The sequence below is a fragment of the Rosa chinensis genome, chromosome 5, assembly GCF_002994745.2.
Source record: "Rosa chinensis cultivar Old Blush chromosome 5, RchiOBHm-V2, whole genome shotgun sequence".
NCBI classification, from domain to species: Eukaryota; Viridiplantae; Streptophyta; class Magnoliopsida; order Rosales; family Rosaceae; genus Rosa; species Rosa chinensis.
In genome coordinates this window covers 813752-831664 of record NC_037092.1, presented here as the reverse complement: position 1 = coordinate 831664, position 17913 = coordinate 813752, and the positions used below count along the sequence as shown (strand labels likewise).

Genomic DNA, 17913 nt, shown 5'->3' with positions numbered 1-17913 from the left:
TTTTTCTTTTTGAAATTACATAATCTGTTTGGGAATTCCAACTTTTTTTCTTTCATGAATACTAAAAACTTTTCTTTATTGCGTTTATTTATAACTAGCATGTGCCCACACTCTGTGTGTGGGTGTTTTTTTTTTTTTTGGGGTAAGGAGGTGGGTAGTTTCTTTTTTTTTTTTGAAAGGAGGAGGTGTGTAGTTTCTTAACCAAAGCAGTTTTTTACAACAATTATTTCTTTTATTTTAAGGAATTTATTTTCTTTTTATTTTATTTTAAGGAATTTATTTTATTTTTATTTTTTTAAATTGACATTATGGTCTATATTGGTTATTTCAATTTCTAAAGTTTTTTAATATTAGAGGGTTATATTCATCAAATTTTTCAGTTTTGAATAGCAAACTCTCTTCTCTTAATAATAGTATAGATTATATCAACAAAAACTCATTTGGAAATATTTTCTTTTGAGAGAATATTTCAATAGGTAAATCGCTACGTTTCTACTTTTTGCATACAAAGATGAAAGAGAATAAACAAACTAATTGCTATTCCTTCTGCATGGACATTTTGATTCTACAAATTGGCTAATACCACCATTCTTAATGGTTAAAGACCCAATGATTGGTAGCTTAGAGCAATAGCAACCTTTAGTTACTAATTAAGAGCAAGTTCACCCGTTGGGTCAATAGGTCACCCACTATTCACTACTTTTTAGTGTATATTTTCATTCTTTGGGTCACGAAATATACTGTGCCCGTGACCCAGAGAATGAAAATATACACTAAAAAGTAGTGAATAGTGGGTGACCTATTGACCCAACGGGTGAACTTGCTCTAAGGGTTGGTATTGTTTGATCCCATGCAATTCCCCAAGAAATTCACTATTTGAGGAAATGCACCAATGAACCTTTGGGTAATTGCTGATTTGCTTATTAAATGGGTACCACTAATCCACTGTTCATTCTAAATTGACAATTACCTTTGGTTACACAATGCACTAATAAAAGACAATTTGTCTGCCAATTCAATCTTAACTAATCAATTTTTTGAATCAAGGAGAAAGTTTTATAGATAGAAACTCAATGGAGATTGGTTACAACCATATCGTAACACATCTAGATATAGGATTTGTGGAGTGTTATCAAATAACTAGAAATTTGTGTTAGCTTAAGGCCAGAGTGACCATTACATACCATTCCGCTGCCATTTACAGACAGAATAAGAAGATGTGGTAGTACCGACAGTGGTACATTGGACCTATCTCTCTCATTTGACTTTTCATGCTCCGCCATTACAGAATAGTTTGAATCCTCCTTTCGTACTACTCTAGAAGATTCAATAGTATCACTTATGTCAAGGTAAACATATTTTGCTAGATCAAAGCCTCCAAGATCCCAAATACGAAACCCTAGCAGATTAGAGCTCATCAGTTTGGCCCCCAAGAGAAGTCAACTCCAACTCAGAGCCCTTAATTGAGCCCATTTCCAAGCCTTTACCCATTTAGGTCTCAAACTTCCATTGGGCCTGCAATCATAATTTACTTTGGACACCCAGCAGGCCAGCATGGTGCAGGCACCCAAACTTGTTAGGGGCACCCTATCAGGATCCAGCCTTCGATATGGAGCTTCACTGTCGCTCCTCAACCCGTCACCCCACCGCATCATTGCCATGCAAGCATTCGTAGCCGCAGCACAAGCAGACTTGGCTGTCGCGCATGTCGATCTATGCATGTCTGTCTTCATCCTCAGTCTGCATCGCCATGAGCAATCAAGCCCCATCGCCGTCGCCAGCATCAGATCATAGTCGAACACCGACATTGCCCATCCAATTTCAAAGACCTGCTACAGTGGCAGATCTGCAACCTGCCGCCAACAGTCCGACCCAATCATTTCCTGCTGCTGTCCTTTATACCAAGCACCAGCAGCATTCTTCCATCCAAGATTTGTGATGCCAATTATCGCCATCTCCAGCTCCAGATCGTATAGAAGGCCTCTTCCAAACATGCCTAGGTCTACCTTGAGCCGACCTCTACTTGGACGAATCCGGAACAAATAATTTTGCAGCTACCAAGCCTTGGATATCCACGGATCAGACCACCCATCCATCTCCTTCACCTCATCCAATTCATTATGGCGAGAGTCAAGAAAGGTGATGAAGGGGTTAGATTGGGTGGTTGCCGCATGAGGTTGGCGTTGAAAGACCATCAACAAATGGCTTAGGATGGAGACCACAGCTAATCCCATTGTCGGACCGCAGAGCCAAGGAGGCTAGGTTTGGAGCGCAGAGCCATTATCAAGTTTTTTAACTCACTATCTCTTAACTAATCAATTTATTTGTATATGAACGAAACAAATTTGTAATTTGATATATTAATCAATCTTAAATGATAATAACGGTACACTAAATAATCTATCCATTTAATAATGACAAAATATTTATGACAATTTGAATGGTAACATTTGACAAAATAATTAATAATATTTAATAAGATTTGAAAAAGATGGGTAATAATAGATAAATTATTGTTGAAATACTGAACAATTCAAGTACTTGCTTTAGTGGTTTAAATTGGTTTGTTCAAAATTTGATTGAGAGGTAGAGAGCTTGACTCTCTTCTCAAGCAATTCTTTTCAAACTTGAAGCCAAGTTTCTTCTCTCCAAAGACACTAGAGCCACCACTTGTCTTTGGACCTACCAATTGCCCGACCTAGAGAGCAACCAAGAATTGGTCAGCCAATCGCCTGATTACATGGGCCCCTCCAATTGGTAGAGCAATATTATACTGGTGCATTGATCAATTTGAGCATTATGAGCAATTGGTCAGTCAATTGCTCTTCAAAAAATGGTGACCTTCCAAATGTGAGTCCCATCACAAGTATTGTATGTGTTTGTTGGTGACTTCATTTTGTTACTATTTAAACACACACCAATTTTAACAATGGGTAACTACCACAATTTCAATTAAAAAAATTAAAAATTAAAACCATAAAATAGACTTATTCATAAACCAAAACAATGTGAGATTTACTCACATCAAAATCCTACTACATCTTCACACACAAAAAAGAGAGCAAGCACAAAACCACAAAACTCGACTAATAAAACTTAGTGAGGCACCTAATCAAAGCAAGGTCTTAATTGATTACAACACGAAGTACAAAAGCATTTAAAGTTCGAGACACACACTAGAACTAAAAACTGAAGTTTAAGCCAATCGAGACAAAACTTCATACCAAAGACTCCTAGGGTCAATTTTATAAAATAAATAGACGATTCAACGGTCGGATCCTCACAAATCGAAAACCAAACTAACCAAAACTACGTTTAACCCAACTTGCCCAAACGATCAAGTTATGACAAACAAAACATATCTACATGTTCGTCTCGATGAAAACAAGATAACAGAGTAAAGAACTACTCCAAAGGGAGCCGGACTCGCCACCACAAGCGGCTGCACGTGAGTCTCACACGTTTGTGAAACTCAAAACCATTAAGATAAGAACTATTGAACTTATAGATCATAACATCACAACATGAGAACTAACTTTCATACCTGTCACTAAATCCAATTCGGCCTGGATCGAGCTAGATATCCCTTGAAAGTTTTGGGTGGCCGAAACTTCAAATCCAAATTCTAAGCTCCACAAGTTGAATCAATCTATAAGGCTTGTCTAGATCAAAAGAGAAATAAGAGGGCTTCAAAACTCAACCAGTTTCAAGTGCTGTCATGGCCAGAAAAGAGAGAATCAATCAGGGTCGGTCGTCACCGCCAGTTGTGTCGTTAATTCACCTTATACGGTGAGAATTCGTGGAAGCCAGTGGCTGGGATAAGGAGAGAAGTCCAAATCGAGTCGGTCTACACTGGTGACGCCGCCATGGGGCTCCAAACGGAGGAGGTACAGCTGAGTTGGTTCGGCTCAGTAATGGGTTGGGTTGAGCGTATCTAAAGAGAGTTTCAAAAAATTTTAGAAAGTTTTTGAAAAAGGAAATTTTGATATTTTTATGAAAATTTTCAAATTATACCAAAAAAATTTCAAAAATATCTAAACTTCCACTAACCATAGCCTTTTCATGCGATCTCGAAAATTAGCGCATCACATGTTTATGAACTCGTATCGACATGCTCTAAGACATTCATGAATGAAGTTTTCGGAGAAACCTAGCGAGTAAATGGCACAGATGACAAGAACGTCATTGATATCATATTTCTTCATTGACAATGTTCATGCATTTTCTAAAGTAGCAAATCACCTCCCTCTACCTCTTCCATTGCATTCTCCTCAGGCAAAGGAGTTTCACCTACTTGACCCACATTAATTACCAGCACCCAACTGATTTTCCTTATCCACATGAGAAAATCTAATTTTCCTAAATTTAGGACCCTTTGTATTATACTTGTTCTTGCTCGCTTTAGGTCTACCCCTCTTCTTAGTCGGGGGACTTTGAATGGCTGCATTCAGATTGGTAGGTCAGAACCATCATCCACCTCCAAGGATTTATGGCATAATTGCCAAAGTACACCTTGAACTTGGTTAAAATTGTCAATTTCCACCTTGACTTTGTAATTGTGAAAATTTACACTCTTAACTAGGTATAAATTGCCGATTTACACCCTCTCCGTTAAATTTTTAATTTTTCATCCATTTGTCCTGTTAGTGGATGATGTGGCAAGTGTGAGAACCCATCTCTACTTATATGGATGCCAAACAAGCACCAGTGGCAATTAAAAAACACAGACTTGTTGGGAAAAACAAAAATGGAAAAGATGGAACTAAAGCTCATGCCTCAACATCAATGGTGCCAATAAAACCCCACCAACATTTCAACATAATGAACCAGCATCATCCATCTTTCTTTTCTTTGTATGTGTTCACCCAAGTAGATGAATAAAAATAAAAATAAAAATCTTCCTCACACCCCTCTATCTACAAACTAGTCTAAAATGCCAAAAAAAGAAAAAATCGCCAACAATTCCATCCGTCGTCGACCAGACAGGGCAAGGTCCTTTGGACACTAATTAACATCTCTAGAATGGGTTCTAGCGATCAAATCAAAATTTAGAGGAGAGAATAGTAGATAAATCTGAGAGGCAATCAACTATTTTTTTTTAAATAAAGGATTGTGCGACTGCCCTCAAGTCTTGATTAATGAAACTGTTGAATATAAGGGAGGTACATTGAGCCTAAACCCCTGGTTTTAGTAAGCATTTAGAGAACATCTTAAAATGATATCGGGAGTCTCTACGTTTATTTAGGTATTCTAACAAGCATCAAATAGTAAAGAGTGCACTACTGCCTACTCTATTTGCTTTGACATAACGGAAAGATAACTCGACTATAGCGAAACATAATTGCCAATATCACAGCTTTCCTACTATATTATCGCCGGAAAATAAATCCGACGACACTTAGTTTCATCATGCCACTAAGAGGTTGCGACCATTTAACCAGAATGAGTCGTCGCCTCTCTAGGCCAGACAAGGCACTGAGAGGCAATCAACTATAACAGCAGAAGTCGTATAACAAGGTTGGGTGGCTATAGTCCTTCTAATGAAGATGGCTTTGGATGATGCTTAAATTGTTCATAGTTTACACTAAAATTTTATTTCTTATTTTTCTTTTCAAAAAGTCTTTTCATTCTCTTAAATTACATTACCACCTAGTACCTATTTGATAACCATATGGGTCGTGGCCTATTGGTTAACTAGTCTTACTAACACCGTTCAAATCTCATTGAGATCAGGATTATGGGGTGGGGAGTTACACTGTCGTCAAGAATAAATATAAAAAAAAAAAAAAAAAAAAAAAGAGGGTCCCACACTTACCACATCATCCACTAAAGGAAAAATGGATTGAAAATTGAAAATTGAAAATTTAATGGAGAGGTGTAAATTGACAATTTATATCAAGTTAAGTGTATAAAATTTCGTAATTGCAAAGTTAGGTAGAAATTGACAATTTCAACCAAATTCATGGTGTATTTGGGCATTTATGCCTTAATTTATTGATTTATGATAATATCAGAAAAGAAGTTAAAAACAATTCAATGAAGAAAATATATTCTCGAACTTTCAATAATCATTTATATACATTTCTTTGTCGAAAAAAAAAAATCATTTATATGTTTTAGGGAAATGATATTTGAGAGAGAATTGTTGTGTGTTCTCAATGATAATAGGATTACAATGCATAGAATCTGAATCGTACAAGGAAAGGTAACCATACAATGAATGAATATCTCTAAGATATTCTCCGAGATTATCTCTAATTAAAACTCTATTACTACTAGGTCAAGTAACCTAGAGTTTGGGCCAGACACAATTTAGATTTACTTAAATATTACTAGCAACATGCCGGCGTTTCTCGCGGGTGACATTGTGTTAAGGGAAAATGGTCGACTAAAAGGAAATTTTTTTTTTGAACATAGAATAGTGGTGGTTTGGCTATTTTTAATTTCAATTTACACTTTTATCTATTTATATATTATTGACTTAATTTAATAATTATGTTATGAAAGGGTATTATAGACACTTCAAAAGTCTAATTCTAGCAATTTAGGGATATCAGGTGATGGTTTTATGACTGATAATGTTATGATGCAATTTCATTTTGTTGTATTAAAAAACAAAATGAATACTCTAGTTATGTTGTTCGTGTCTGTGTTTGATATGCTTTTAGAAATGTTCTTATTGCTGCAGAGGTTGGGATCCCATTCTGGGATACTAATTTCTTTAAGACTCCTGGCAAATGTTTTCTACACATCAATAACCATCTTTCTCCTGCACCGTAGACCAAAACAATCGATATGAATGAAAGCGTCTACACATATTTCATTTTATTCATCATCTAATATATGTTCCTTTATTATTCAAAGTTTAAAGAGTGTCATACTAGAATTTCTGCAATGGTTTAGCCTTGGGTAGATTTCAACCTACTAGAGGGTCAGGCAAGGAGATCCAACACTTGATCCCTTTCTTTCTTTGTTGGTGTCCGAAAGCACTTCTAGTCTATGGTAATTTCTTATACAAAGCTGGTTTGGACGGCTTCATCCATGGGGGAAAAGTGAGTACTACTCCCCCTTCTATTTCTCAAAAGGAAACAGAAACAAAGAAGAAGAAAAAAAAGAAGCAAACCCAAAAAGCACACAACACATTAGAGCAAAGCAAAAACCAGATAGATGACGATCCTCAACACGTGAAGAAGATTTAGGTGGCGTTCGGCATGCAAAGAACGAAAATTGAGTTCTACACTAAATATTGAAAATTGAGATTTTAAAAATACTAGAACCGAATATATTTTCATTGTTTTTTGTATTTTCATACGGTAGTACCGGACACGTTTTTGCTGTTCTCATTTTTGAAAATTGTCTTCAGAATAAACTATCAGACACATTTTTGGATCTCAAAAATCAAATCTTGTTTTCTCGTTTTCATTTTCAAAATTGGTTTTTGAAAAATCATTTTTAAAAATGTTACCGAACAGGCCCATAGTATTTCTCAAAAGGAAACAGAACAAAAGCAAACGCATCTAAATCTTTCACCATTATAATATTAGCCTACATCTTTCGCACTGCAAATAAACAAAACAAACAGTTAGGGTTAGGGTTTACCAATGTCTTTCCCAAAAATCATTTCTACAGACTTGACGAGAAGGACCACGGCTGTAATTGCCAAAGCACAATCGATGAACCCAGTGAGGTTATTGGCACAAGCCCGCCCTCTTCCTCTGACCCACGAGGCAAAGCGGCCGTCGCCAATGCCGCCTCTTTGCTACGAGAGATTGGGAGTGGGAGATCCATAACTTGAAGCTGAGACGATGCCGTTCTGAGCACCGCCGTTCGGGGCAACGGCTTCAGCAACAACAACGTCGACGCCGCTTTGAATGCCCTGGCCGAGCAGCCATGTCGCATATAGCACCATCCCTTGTAACTCGGTGTCGGATCCAGGAGGATTGAACGGCATGTTGGAGATGTTGCAGTACTTCGAAGCATAATTCATCAAATCAGAGCATTCCTTTTGGAGGAGAGAAATTGAACCTGAGAGACGAGGCAACAAAGAATCGGGGTTAACGGACATGTCTAATCCCTGGATGACCATGCCATTGGCGGCCTTAAACCGGCGCACAGCTAACCGCAGCTTCTTGATGCCATGGATGAGTTTGACACTCTTGGTTCTGAGTGCCAAAATCTTGGGATCCATGATGGTGGCGACGCAGGTTCGGGCCGGGTTCTTCAAGAATGTGAGAGGAGCGAGAAAATCCAATGGGCCTTAATGAGAATAACCCAAATGGCATGTAAAAACGAAGCGACAATTACAAAGAAAAATCCCAAAAACTAGGCCTGGCCACGGGTCGAAATGGGCCAGAATTTAGGTGAGACTGGACTCAGGCCCGAAAACTTGTCTCGGTATAGGTCGGTATGGGACATTTTGAGATTTGATACTGACAATACCAAATCCGGTCGGTTTCAGGCTGGGCCTAGACCCAAATTGGAGATTGAACGAATAAAAAAATAAAATAAAAAATAAAACTTTCACAGTTTATAAGCTGGGAAATTTTCTAAGGGGGGTGTATTGTATATGGAATTAGTGGAACTTTTAAAGAAATTTATGGAATTTAAAAGTCAGGGTGTATTCAATATAGACTTTAACAGTCAGGATTTTTAAAAGACTTCATGAATTCCACTAAAATTTAGGAGTATTCAATTAAGACTTTTAAAAATGAATAAAAGTATAGAGGTATTCAAAATATCATTCATACTTGTGGAATTAGAAAACCATGGATAATCATGGACTTTGTAGTGTTAACTATACATACCAAACTCCAATAATTTTCCAGCCTCCAGACCAAAGATTTGAAAAAGACCATCAAAATTTCCTCTTAAAAAAAAAAAATCTATCGAAGTTTTTCTCTTTATGCAAGAAGAAGTTGGTCCTTTATCATCCATTTTTCTTAATTTTTTGTCTTTTCTCTAATCTTTTATTATATTAATGTTTTTAAATACCCAACATGTTCATTGTAGTTGTTAAATGTGATTTTTATTTTTTGATAACGGCCTTAAAGGTAGTACGGTTCAGGTTGACAGATTCAGTCAGTCCATTGGTTTAAGCGAGTTAGATACCTTAACGATCATCAATTTGGCTGAAAATTTGCAGAGATGATCTATACACTAGTACCATGACCGGGAAGCTCAAGCAAATCTAACGTTTGGGAAGGACAATTTGGTGGGTGCTTCTTGCATATTGTGGTTCAATTGAAACATTCATCGCTTTTGATATAATTGTAGATGACCGAGGTATATTGTTGATATAATTGTAGAGGACTAGGTAATCCATAGGCTGCTTCTTGCATATTCTTGTTTGGTTCATACACTGCCGGAAAGGAACTACATACATGTGGCGTGGAAAGAAAGGTTGCTTCTTGCATGTTCTTGTTCGGTTGAACTGAAATGTTCATTGATTCCTGTAGTGTTGATGTGATTGTAGATGACTGAGATAGTTCATTGGCTGCTGCTTATCGTTGGTGGGAGAATCTACATTGTTATATAGGGTGAATATTTTGTTTTGAAGACTTACAGCTGATGATGGCAAGTGTAAAGCACAAAATGATACTAGATATAAAAGTTGATTTTTAGCTGTTACTTTCATGATTTCTGATGTTCTTAATTTCATATAATAGTGGTTGGTAAGGCCATCTCCAATAAGGAGAGCTATAGGTAACCTTAAGCCCTTTTGGCTAAAAAATGGACTCCAACAAGGGAAGGTCCAAAGGGCTAGAGGTGGAGAGGTGGGTGGAGAGAGCTACATTTAGCTCTATGGGTGGCCCTTTAGCCCTTGGTGGGGCCCACAGAAAATCAGCCCAATATTGCTATGTGTGATGCTATACTTTAATCTAATAGTTGATAATCAAGCAAATGATTTAATCCAATGGCTTACAATTAATGAGTATAATTATACACATGAGAGCAACTAGCCGTTTGGCTACATAATTTTTTTTTTTTTTAGTATATATGTAATCCAAATAAAACGGTAACATTTGTGTTACCAAGAAAAAAACAGTAACATTTATGTTACCAAAAAAAAAAACAGTAACAAAACGGTAACTTTTTTCCCATTTTACCTATATATACATATATTCACTTGTTCATAATTTCTCACACTTTCTACCCTCTCCAACACCACTTCTACTTATTTGAAGCATGTCCACTCCTTCTCTCAAAGGTGTGAATTGGACAAGAAAAGAAGATGAAGTTCTTTGTGTTGCATATATGAAAGTATCCGAAAATTCTACAAAAGGTAATGGCCAAAAGGGAGACGGCATTTGGAAACAAGTGGAGAGAAAATTAATTGATGGCTTCAATGGCAATCCTCCAAATGCAAGATCGGATGAAAGTTGTAAGTCTTGATGGCAAAAATTTCTCTTTCCATACATGAATAAGTGGCATTCTTGTGTCACACGTTCCGAGAGAAGACTTCATAGTGGAGCAAATCACATAGATCAAGTAAGATTCATATCATATATATTTTTTATGTATTGTACTTTAATATCATTTCATGAATTATTATTCTTATGTATTGTTGTTAAAAATATTGTTATAGCAACACCTCGCCGAGGATATGTTTAGGCAAGACATGAAAGGAAAATCGTTCAATTTTCATAGTTGCTACGATTTGTGCAAAGATTGGGTGATATTTGACACACCCTCGCAAGAACATTTTGGTCCACCCCCGGTGCAAAGAAACCACCCGGTGTCCTTGGAAGATGATGATGATCCTGTCGATAGTAGTTCAACACCAACTTCATCTAGGGATCCGATTCCTAGGCCGATGGGAAGAAATGCCGCAAGAAGAAAGCAAATCAAGGACCAAGAAAAGGAGAAGAAAGCCTTTGAAGATAAGTTATTAGCTCGCATGGATCGATTGGCGGAAGATAATGCGAATGCGGAAGAGGCAAAAGCAATAAGGGAGAAGATGAAGGAAGATCGACGAGAGAGAGATAGAGAAGAAGCTATTTTAATGGTGCAAACCGTTAATTTTACTTCAAAGAGCAAGACTTATTTTGATGGGAAAAAGAGAGAAGCACTTGAAAAGCTAAGCGCACGGGAATTGTTTCCGAATACCGGCTCAACATCGAATGACTATCATCCACAAATGCCATTCGATGAAGACGAATACCGTTAATATAAACTAGTTTCTTTCAAGTGCATTTTTTTTAAATTTATTCATTTTGTATCATGTTAATGAAGTTTATGTAATATTTTATTTATGAAATAAATGCTGAAAGTAAAGTAGAATTAAAGTACACTTTTATTCATTACAATTGAAACCAAAAAAAGAAAATAAAAACAAGTCACCCATTAATAAAAAATAGATAAAAAAATAAGACCCGAGCATTATAAGATGACAATGAATTGTCAATTATTATTAGGATGACAATGTAATTGTCATACCCCTAGCCTTGTCTTCCTTGTTCTCTTCTTGACCAAACATGTTTGACAAGATCTTTTCGCAGATTACTATTTCCAATTTGAGAGCGTACCCTTCGGTAACAAGACACGTATTCGACCATTGTAATTTGCCCGGTTCTTGAATCAAGAGGTAAGTTTGGGCCATCATATATTCTTGCTCGAGCTCTCCTTGACCTATTTGGGTTTGGTTCATCATCATCAGACTCATCATTATAGTAGTCATCTCGCTCATCCTCCACAATCATGTTATGAAGTATTATGCAAGCCAACATGATTGTTGATAATGAATCCTTATCCCAACCTCTTGCAGGTTGCCTAATTATTGCAAATCGTGCTTGTAGAATTCCAAATGCCCTTTCAACATCCTTGCGGTACGCCTCCTGTTTTGTGAAAAAATACTCCTCCTGTTCATTCTCAGGTTGTCTAATAGATTGCACCAGCGTCGCCCATTTAGGGTAAATATCATCAGCAAGGTAGTACCTAAACTCATAAGGAGTCCCGTTCACATAGTAGTTAAGATGTGGTGACTGACCTGCTGTGACAGCATCAAACAAAAGGGAGCGTCCGAGAACAGTGAGGTCATTTTGAGCTCCCAGGATTCCAAAGAAAGCATGCTAGATCCAGGTGTCGGGACCTGCCACAGCTTCGAGAACAATGGTTGGCTTTTTTGATTTGCCGCTAAAGCTACCCTGCCATCCCACTGGACAATTCTTCCACTGCCAATGCATGCAGTCAAGCGAACCTATCATTCCAGGAAACCCTCGTCGCTCGGCTCTTTGTAGGAGCATATCTAGATCCTTTGTTGTAGGAGCCTGAAGGTAGCGTTCTTGATAAATGGTGACAATGGTACCGCAAAATCGACTAAGATTCTCAATGGCTGTTGATTCCGGCATACAGAAGGATTCATCTAAGGAATCAGCCGAGCATGCAGTGGCTAGCATCCGGAGTGAGCACGTCAATTTCTGGTGAGGTGAGAATCCTGGACGGCCAGCACAATCTTGTGACTGCCTAAAGTATGGATCCGCCGTCTGGACATGCTCTAACATGCGGAGGAACACTTCACGCCTCATCCTGTAACGTCGTCTGAAAGTTTCGGCAGGATACACAGGGTCATCTACGAAGTAATCATTTAACAATTTTTCATTAGCTACCTCACGTGATCGATGACGGGTAGAGCGGCCTGGAACAGAACCACCCCATTGAGGTTGTTGTTGAAGTGGGTTAGTAGCCAACCAGCTAGCTGCTTCTGCCATAACTTGTGTTATATTTCTTCGCCTCTGTGCATCATATTCTTCATCATCTTCCTCGTCTTCACGTTGCCTCTCATTCCACTGAGAAAACCAGTTCGAATTCATTGCAAAATGTAATGAAAAGTTAGAAAATGAACAAACAATTAGAGAGGAGATAGAAGAAGTAGTGAGATATGCATCTGAAACCACTCTTTTTATTAAGGTTTGAAGCTGAAGATAGAACCGCCACGTATGCATAAAATCGAATCGGAAATCTAGAGAGTTGATCACAACACGACATGTGGCATTCAAAAATCTTATCGGTAAATTTGATAAGACTCTGTAATAATTAATCTTGCCACGTCGACACTTTATCTAATCGGGAATCTACATATTTGCTTCCGAAGTGGCACGTGGCACTTAAAAAACTTATCAGAAAATGTTATCAACAATACCACATAAATACTTCATCCAAATATACACCATAAAAATTAATTTTTTCCTCATAAATTAATTTTAGTCTAAATTAAAATATTATTAAAATAAAATAAAATCATAAAAATTAATAAACATAATATAAAATCATAAAATACTTGATAGGGCTAAAATTTGGCCCTCCCTTACTGGAGATGGTTTACTTGTTCATCAATAAAGAATAATATTTCTGTGGACTAAATTATAGCCCTGGCCCCAATATAGCCCTCCCTTACCGGAGATGGCCTAAGGCTAGCTAGTGAGAAAGTGAAAGCAACTCAAAGCTGCAGAAAGCCAAAAATTGGAATCAGAGATGTAAGGCCGGGATGAGGGGAGCCATTAAAAATTTATAAGGACTGGGATTCATTTTGGAAATTTGTTATTGTCATGTTTTCATTGATTGATCTTTGGGTTATGTTGACTTTACAAATTGGTTGGGTCTTGACCAACAAATTCATGACCAGCCTTTTACTATATTATGGTTTGAACTTTCAACTTTGAAGATCAGCCCGAGCCCAGTTTCCTTTTGGACTCGGGTGAAACTGTGATGTATCATTATATTGATCATATACATTTCCATCAACGTTAATCAGTTCCCCACCACAGAAATTTATAAACAATGAATGGTCTGAAAAAATTAGACTCATTTACTATTAATATGTATATACATATAGATTGGTAGAGTTCAAAATCCAATTTTAAGTTTATTAACTTTCAAAGAAGTTAAATTTTTTCACATTGAAAGGGTAGACAGTAGAGCATCGCTTAACTTTGAAAGATTGGTGGCTGTTGGCCATATCTACCCCATGAGTCCATGACTCGTAAATTAGGGGACCGATGATCACAAGCCTCCAACCACCATACCAAATAAACAGAATGGAATAAAATATTACGCTTCTGTCCTTAAAAAAATTCCAATAATAAATATAAAATTAAAAAAAATAATCACCAACTCTCTATACCTCATCACAGTTCTTGCCGTGAGTAAAATCAAACACCTCGCTCTGTCTTCTTCTTCCCTCTCTTCTTCACTGCTTTACCTTCAACTTCGCAACGACGCCGTTTCCGGCATGGCTCTCACTTCCTTCATCGAAGTCGACCCGAGCTCTCACTTCCCCATACAGAACCTCCCCTTCGGAGTGTTCAAGCCCGAACCGGCTTCACCGCCTCGACCGGGCGTGGCCATCGGCGATTACGTCTTGGACTTGTCAGCTATCGCCGCCGCCGGCCTCTTCAACGGTCCGATCCTCAGTAACTCCGATTGCTTTCATCAGGTCCGTTGGTTCATTAATCACGATTATTATTATTAGCTGATGAAGTTGAATAATCCAGTGATTGATTGCTCTGTTTTTGGTTCTTTAGCCTAATCTGAACAAGTTCTTGGCCTTGGGACGACCTGCTTGGAAGGAAGCACGTGCCACACTTCAGAAGCTACTTTCATGTATGCTTCAATCTTTTCTTCGCTTAATTTTGACCTCATCAAGTTGATGATTGAGTTTGATTTGGTTGATTAATGATGCAGCTACTGAGCCAACATTGCGTGATAATGAAAGTTTAAAGCAGAAATCACTGATTCCATTGGTATGAGGAAGTTGTAATCCGGAAAATTACTATATGTTTATGCAACTTGCGTGTTTTGAGTGTTACAGTGTAGTTCATTTTATGCGTGTTGATGAATGTGTAGAGCAAGGTGGAAATGCTGGTTCCTATGGCGATTGGGGACTATTCGGACTTCTTTTCATCGATGCATCACGCAAAGAACTGCGGGACCATGTTTCGTGGTCCACAGAATGCAATTCAACCGAACTGGTACGTGGGATTTGAAAGTCACAGCACAGAAATTTATCTTCTGTTAGTTTGATTGTTTACATATTGAAGAAGTTTTATTTGGTGTTAGGTTTCACCTACCAATTGCATATCATGGACGAGCTTCGTCAATTGTTGTCTCTGGAACGGACATTATTCGACCCAGGTCAAACAATTCTTTCATCTGTCTCTATTGTTATTTAGTTTTGGGTGTTGAAGATTGCTGACTGGGTAGTAATAGTTCATTTCTGAAAAATTGGTAGTATATTAGTATTTTGAGGCCATATTTATTTATTTTTGGTAAGGAGGGGGATGGAAAGTTAAATTGTAACACTTAAACCATCAGTTGTGCCTCCTTTGACCTGTTGCATTTTAAATCATGAGTTTTGTGCTTACGCTTTTCCTAAAAGATTATGTAATTGAACAATGATTAAGCTGGACTTCCCATCCAAGAGAAATTTCATTCTGTCTGGTGATATATATGTGGCATCACTTATGATAATTCTTGGGTATTTTAATCTTATATTTCTCTTTCATTGTGTTTTATCACAGAGGTCAAGGACCTCCTAGTGGAAACTCTACACCATATTTTGGTCCCTCACTGAAACTAGATTTTGAGCTTGAAATGGTCAGCCTTATGCTATCATATTACTATTTAATGCTGTAGAACTCATAAATTTGGTTATTCTCATAATTTATTATCATGTTGCTTAAAGGCTGCTGTAGTCGGTCCTGGAAATGAATTAGGAAAGCCGGTGGATGTGAATGAGGCAGCAGATCATATTTTTGGACTTGTCTTGATGAATGACTGGAGTGGTATGTTTGTTTCATGTTTCTTTCAGTTCTTGTCCTTCATGTTCTGCAGTTGGTTGTATTTGATAAGAAGTTGGTTTTCACAGCTAGAGATATCCAGGCATGGGAATATATTCCCCTTGGTCCTTTCCTTGGAAAAAGTTTTGGTAAGCACTGAAAACTATTACGCTCCATTCTTAAAACTCCATTGATAAAGATACAGTACTTGATAGGAGCACTATGCTCAATCAAATGATTGGAAGACTTACTTTTATGTGTAAAATTTGTGAATATTAGGAACTACAATATCTCCTTGGATAGTGACACTCGAAGCTCTAGAACCATTTTCCTGTGATGCTCCCAAACAGGTTTTTCTCATATCTATTTGTTTTGGTGCATATCCCCCTAATTTTGGTTTTGTGTTGTAATTATTGAAGCTGTATTTCATGGTTCTTATATGATGTGTGCTCTAAGTGCAGGACCCCCATCCATTGCCCTATCTGGCTGAAAAGATCTCCAAAAATTATGACATAAAATTGGAGGTACCCTCCCTGCTTGTTTCTTTTAGTTTTGTGAAGCATGTTCATAGATTCTACTTTCTTTTTCCTACGCATTGCATTGTTGAGATGATGATCAAACTGCCTTTTAACTGCAAGGTTCAAATTAAACCAGCTGGAGAGAAAGACTCATCCGTGGTCACAAAGAGTAATTTCAACCACTTGTAAGGATTTCCTCCCTATTTACATATTCAACAGTGTTTAGTCTTACTTGATACAACTCCTCTGGAGTAATTTTCTTACTTGTGATTGTAGGGTATTTTGTATGCATTATCAAGCTTTCTCTAGTGTTAGTCTTCCAACAGGCATCAAAATACTTAGAACATGATGTCAAATATTCTGCTGAAGAAAACCTATGCTTACGAACTTTTTATTATTTTCCAAGTGTTTTCCTTTTGCTAATTATGTTAATTTCTGCAACTCATCTGCAGATATTGGACAGTGACTCAGCAGCTGGCACATCATACAATCAATGGTTGTAACTTAAGGCCTGGAGATCTCCTTGGAACTGGGACGATTAGTGGACCTGTACGATTTCAGTTCGTGTTCTTAAATTATGAATTTAACAAATTCCGCTATTTCTTGAGTGAAATTCATATATATATCTCTTGTATCTCTCAACAGGAGCCAGAATCTTATGGATGCTTGCTAGAGTTGACATGGAATGGACAAAAGCAGTTGTCATTAAATGGCGTTACTCGTAAATTCCTTGAAGATGGAGATGAAGTCATCATTACTGGTTTTAGCAAGGTTCTTAAACTTACATGTTCTTTTATTAACTCCGAGTCTCTGATATTTCTGATGTCTGATGCAAATCGTCTTTGCAAATATTACTGAAGGATGATCTTTTAGAAAAAAAGAAAAGCAAAAGTAAAACGAACATTAGTAAAGGATTAATATTTTGAAAACATTTTTGACAACCTGTTTTGCTCTTTAAACTGCATGTCTTTCCTTTTCATAATTTCTCTGCAAAAGGCACTTGATTTTCCGCATGTTTCCTATCCTTTTATCATGATTCATCAAGCTATTATTTTTTGTAGATTTTGCTTCCATTCTCACAAAGAAATTTATATTTCACATAGTTACTATCCTACTAGATTAAGGAACATTCTGGCTTCTGCTATGTTTGACATGAAGTGCTTATACTGGCACAGTAGTATGGTCTAGAGTTATTATAAATCCACAAGTGCTATTACTCGTTGCAAAGATTCAACTGTTGGCATCTAATTATTGTTATCGTTGCAGGGAAATGGCTACAATGTTGGGTTCGGGACATGCTCTGGAAAGATTCTTCCCCCTCTTTGAGCACCTTTTTTTTATCTCGGCCATCAAATCAAGTATATATCTCTCAACGGCAATATATTTGATAAACTTCGTCGGAGCTCTCCCATTAAGTGCATGTTGTAATTCCCTCCTACTGTTGTGTAAAACTGTACTATTTACTTCACCGCGCACCGTAACTCCCTTCTTATTTTTCTTTAGCTCTACTCGTACTCTTGAGGAATGCGTATATCTGCTGTTTACTGAATAATACACTGTTAATAATGGAATCTAAAGATCTTGAAAAATGATTTCCTTGACCACAGTGAAACTTGTTTTGA

General features: G+C 37.3%; 2 protein-coding genes across 2 annotated transcripts; one reads left to right on the top strand and one right to left on the bottom strand.

Annotated features, from left to right (window-relative positions):
• Positions 1-11438: 11438 nt before the first annotated feature.
• LOC112168219 lies at positions 11439-12809 on the bottom strand. Its single transcript, XM_024305343.1, has 2 exons — positions 12089-12809; positions 11439-11989 (listed from the first exon to the last, which is right to left on the bottom strand). Exons 1-2 carry the CDS (start codon positions 12807-12809, stop codon positions 11439-11441), a joined length of 1272 nt encoding a protein of 423 aa, XP_024161111.1.
• Positions 12810-14099: 1290 nt separating this feature from the next.
• Positions 14100-17862, top strand: LOC112164752 (fumarylacetoacetase). Its single transcript, XM_024301044.2, has 14 exons — positions 14100-14431; positions 14520-14598; positions 14680-14738; positions 14842-14966; positions 15055-15129; positions 15516-15591; positions 15680-15779; positions 15863-15922; positions 16053-16123; positions 16235-16297; positions 16412-16476; positions 16744-16840; positions 16937-17062; positions 17558-17862. The coding sequence occupies exons 1-14, from the start codon at positions 14228-14230 to the stop codon at positions 17615-17617; spliced, it is 1260 nt and encodes a 419-aa protein (XP_024156812.1). The 5' UTR covers positions 14100-14227; the 3' UTR covers positions 17618-17862.
• Positions 17863-17913: the final 51 nt, after the last annotated feature.

Bases quoted from the DNA above. Each gene is read 5' to 3' on its own strand.
- LOC112168219 (XM_024305343.1), bottom strand. From the start codon at position 12,809: ATGAATTCGAACTGGTTTTCTCAGTGGAATGAGAGGCAACGTGAAGAC. The intron at 11,990-12,088 runs GTCCCGACACCT...ATGCTGTCACAG, and splicing joins TGTTCTCGAAGCTGTGGCAG to CAGGTCAGTCACCACATCTT.
- LOC112164752 (XM_024301044.2), top strand. From the start codon at position 14,228: ATGGCTCTCACTTCCTTCATCGAAGTCGACCCGAGCTCTCACTTCCCC. The intron at 15,923-16,052 runs GTAAGCACTGAA...TGTGAATATTAG, and splicing joins TTTCCTTGGAAAAAGTTTTG to GAACTACAATATCTCCTTGG. The intron at 16,124-16,234 runs GTTTTTCTCATA...CTCTAAGTGCAG, and splicing joins CCTGTGATGCTCCCAAACAG to GACCCCCATCCATTGCCCTA.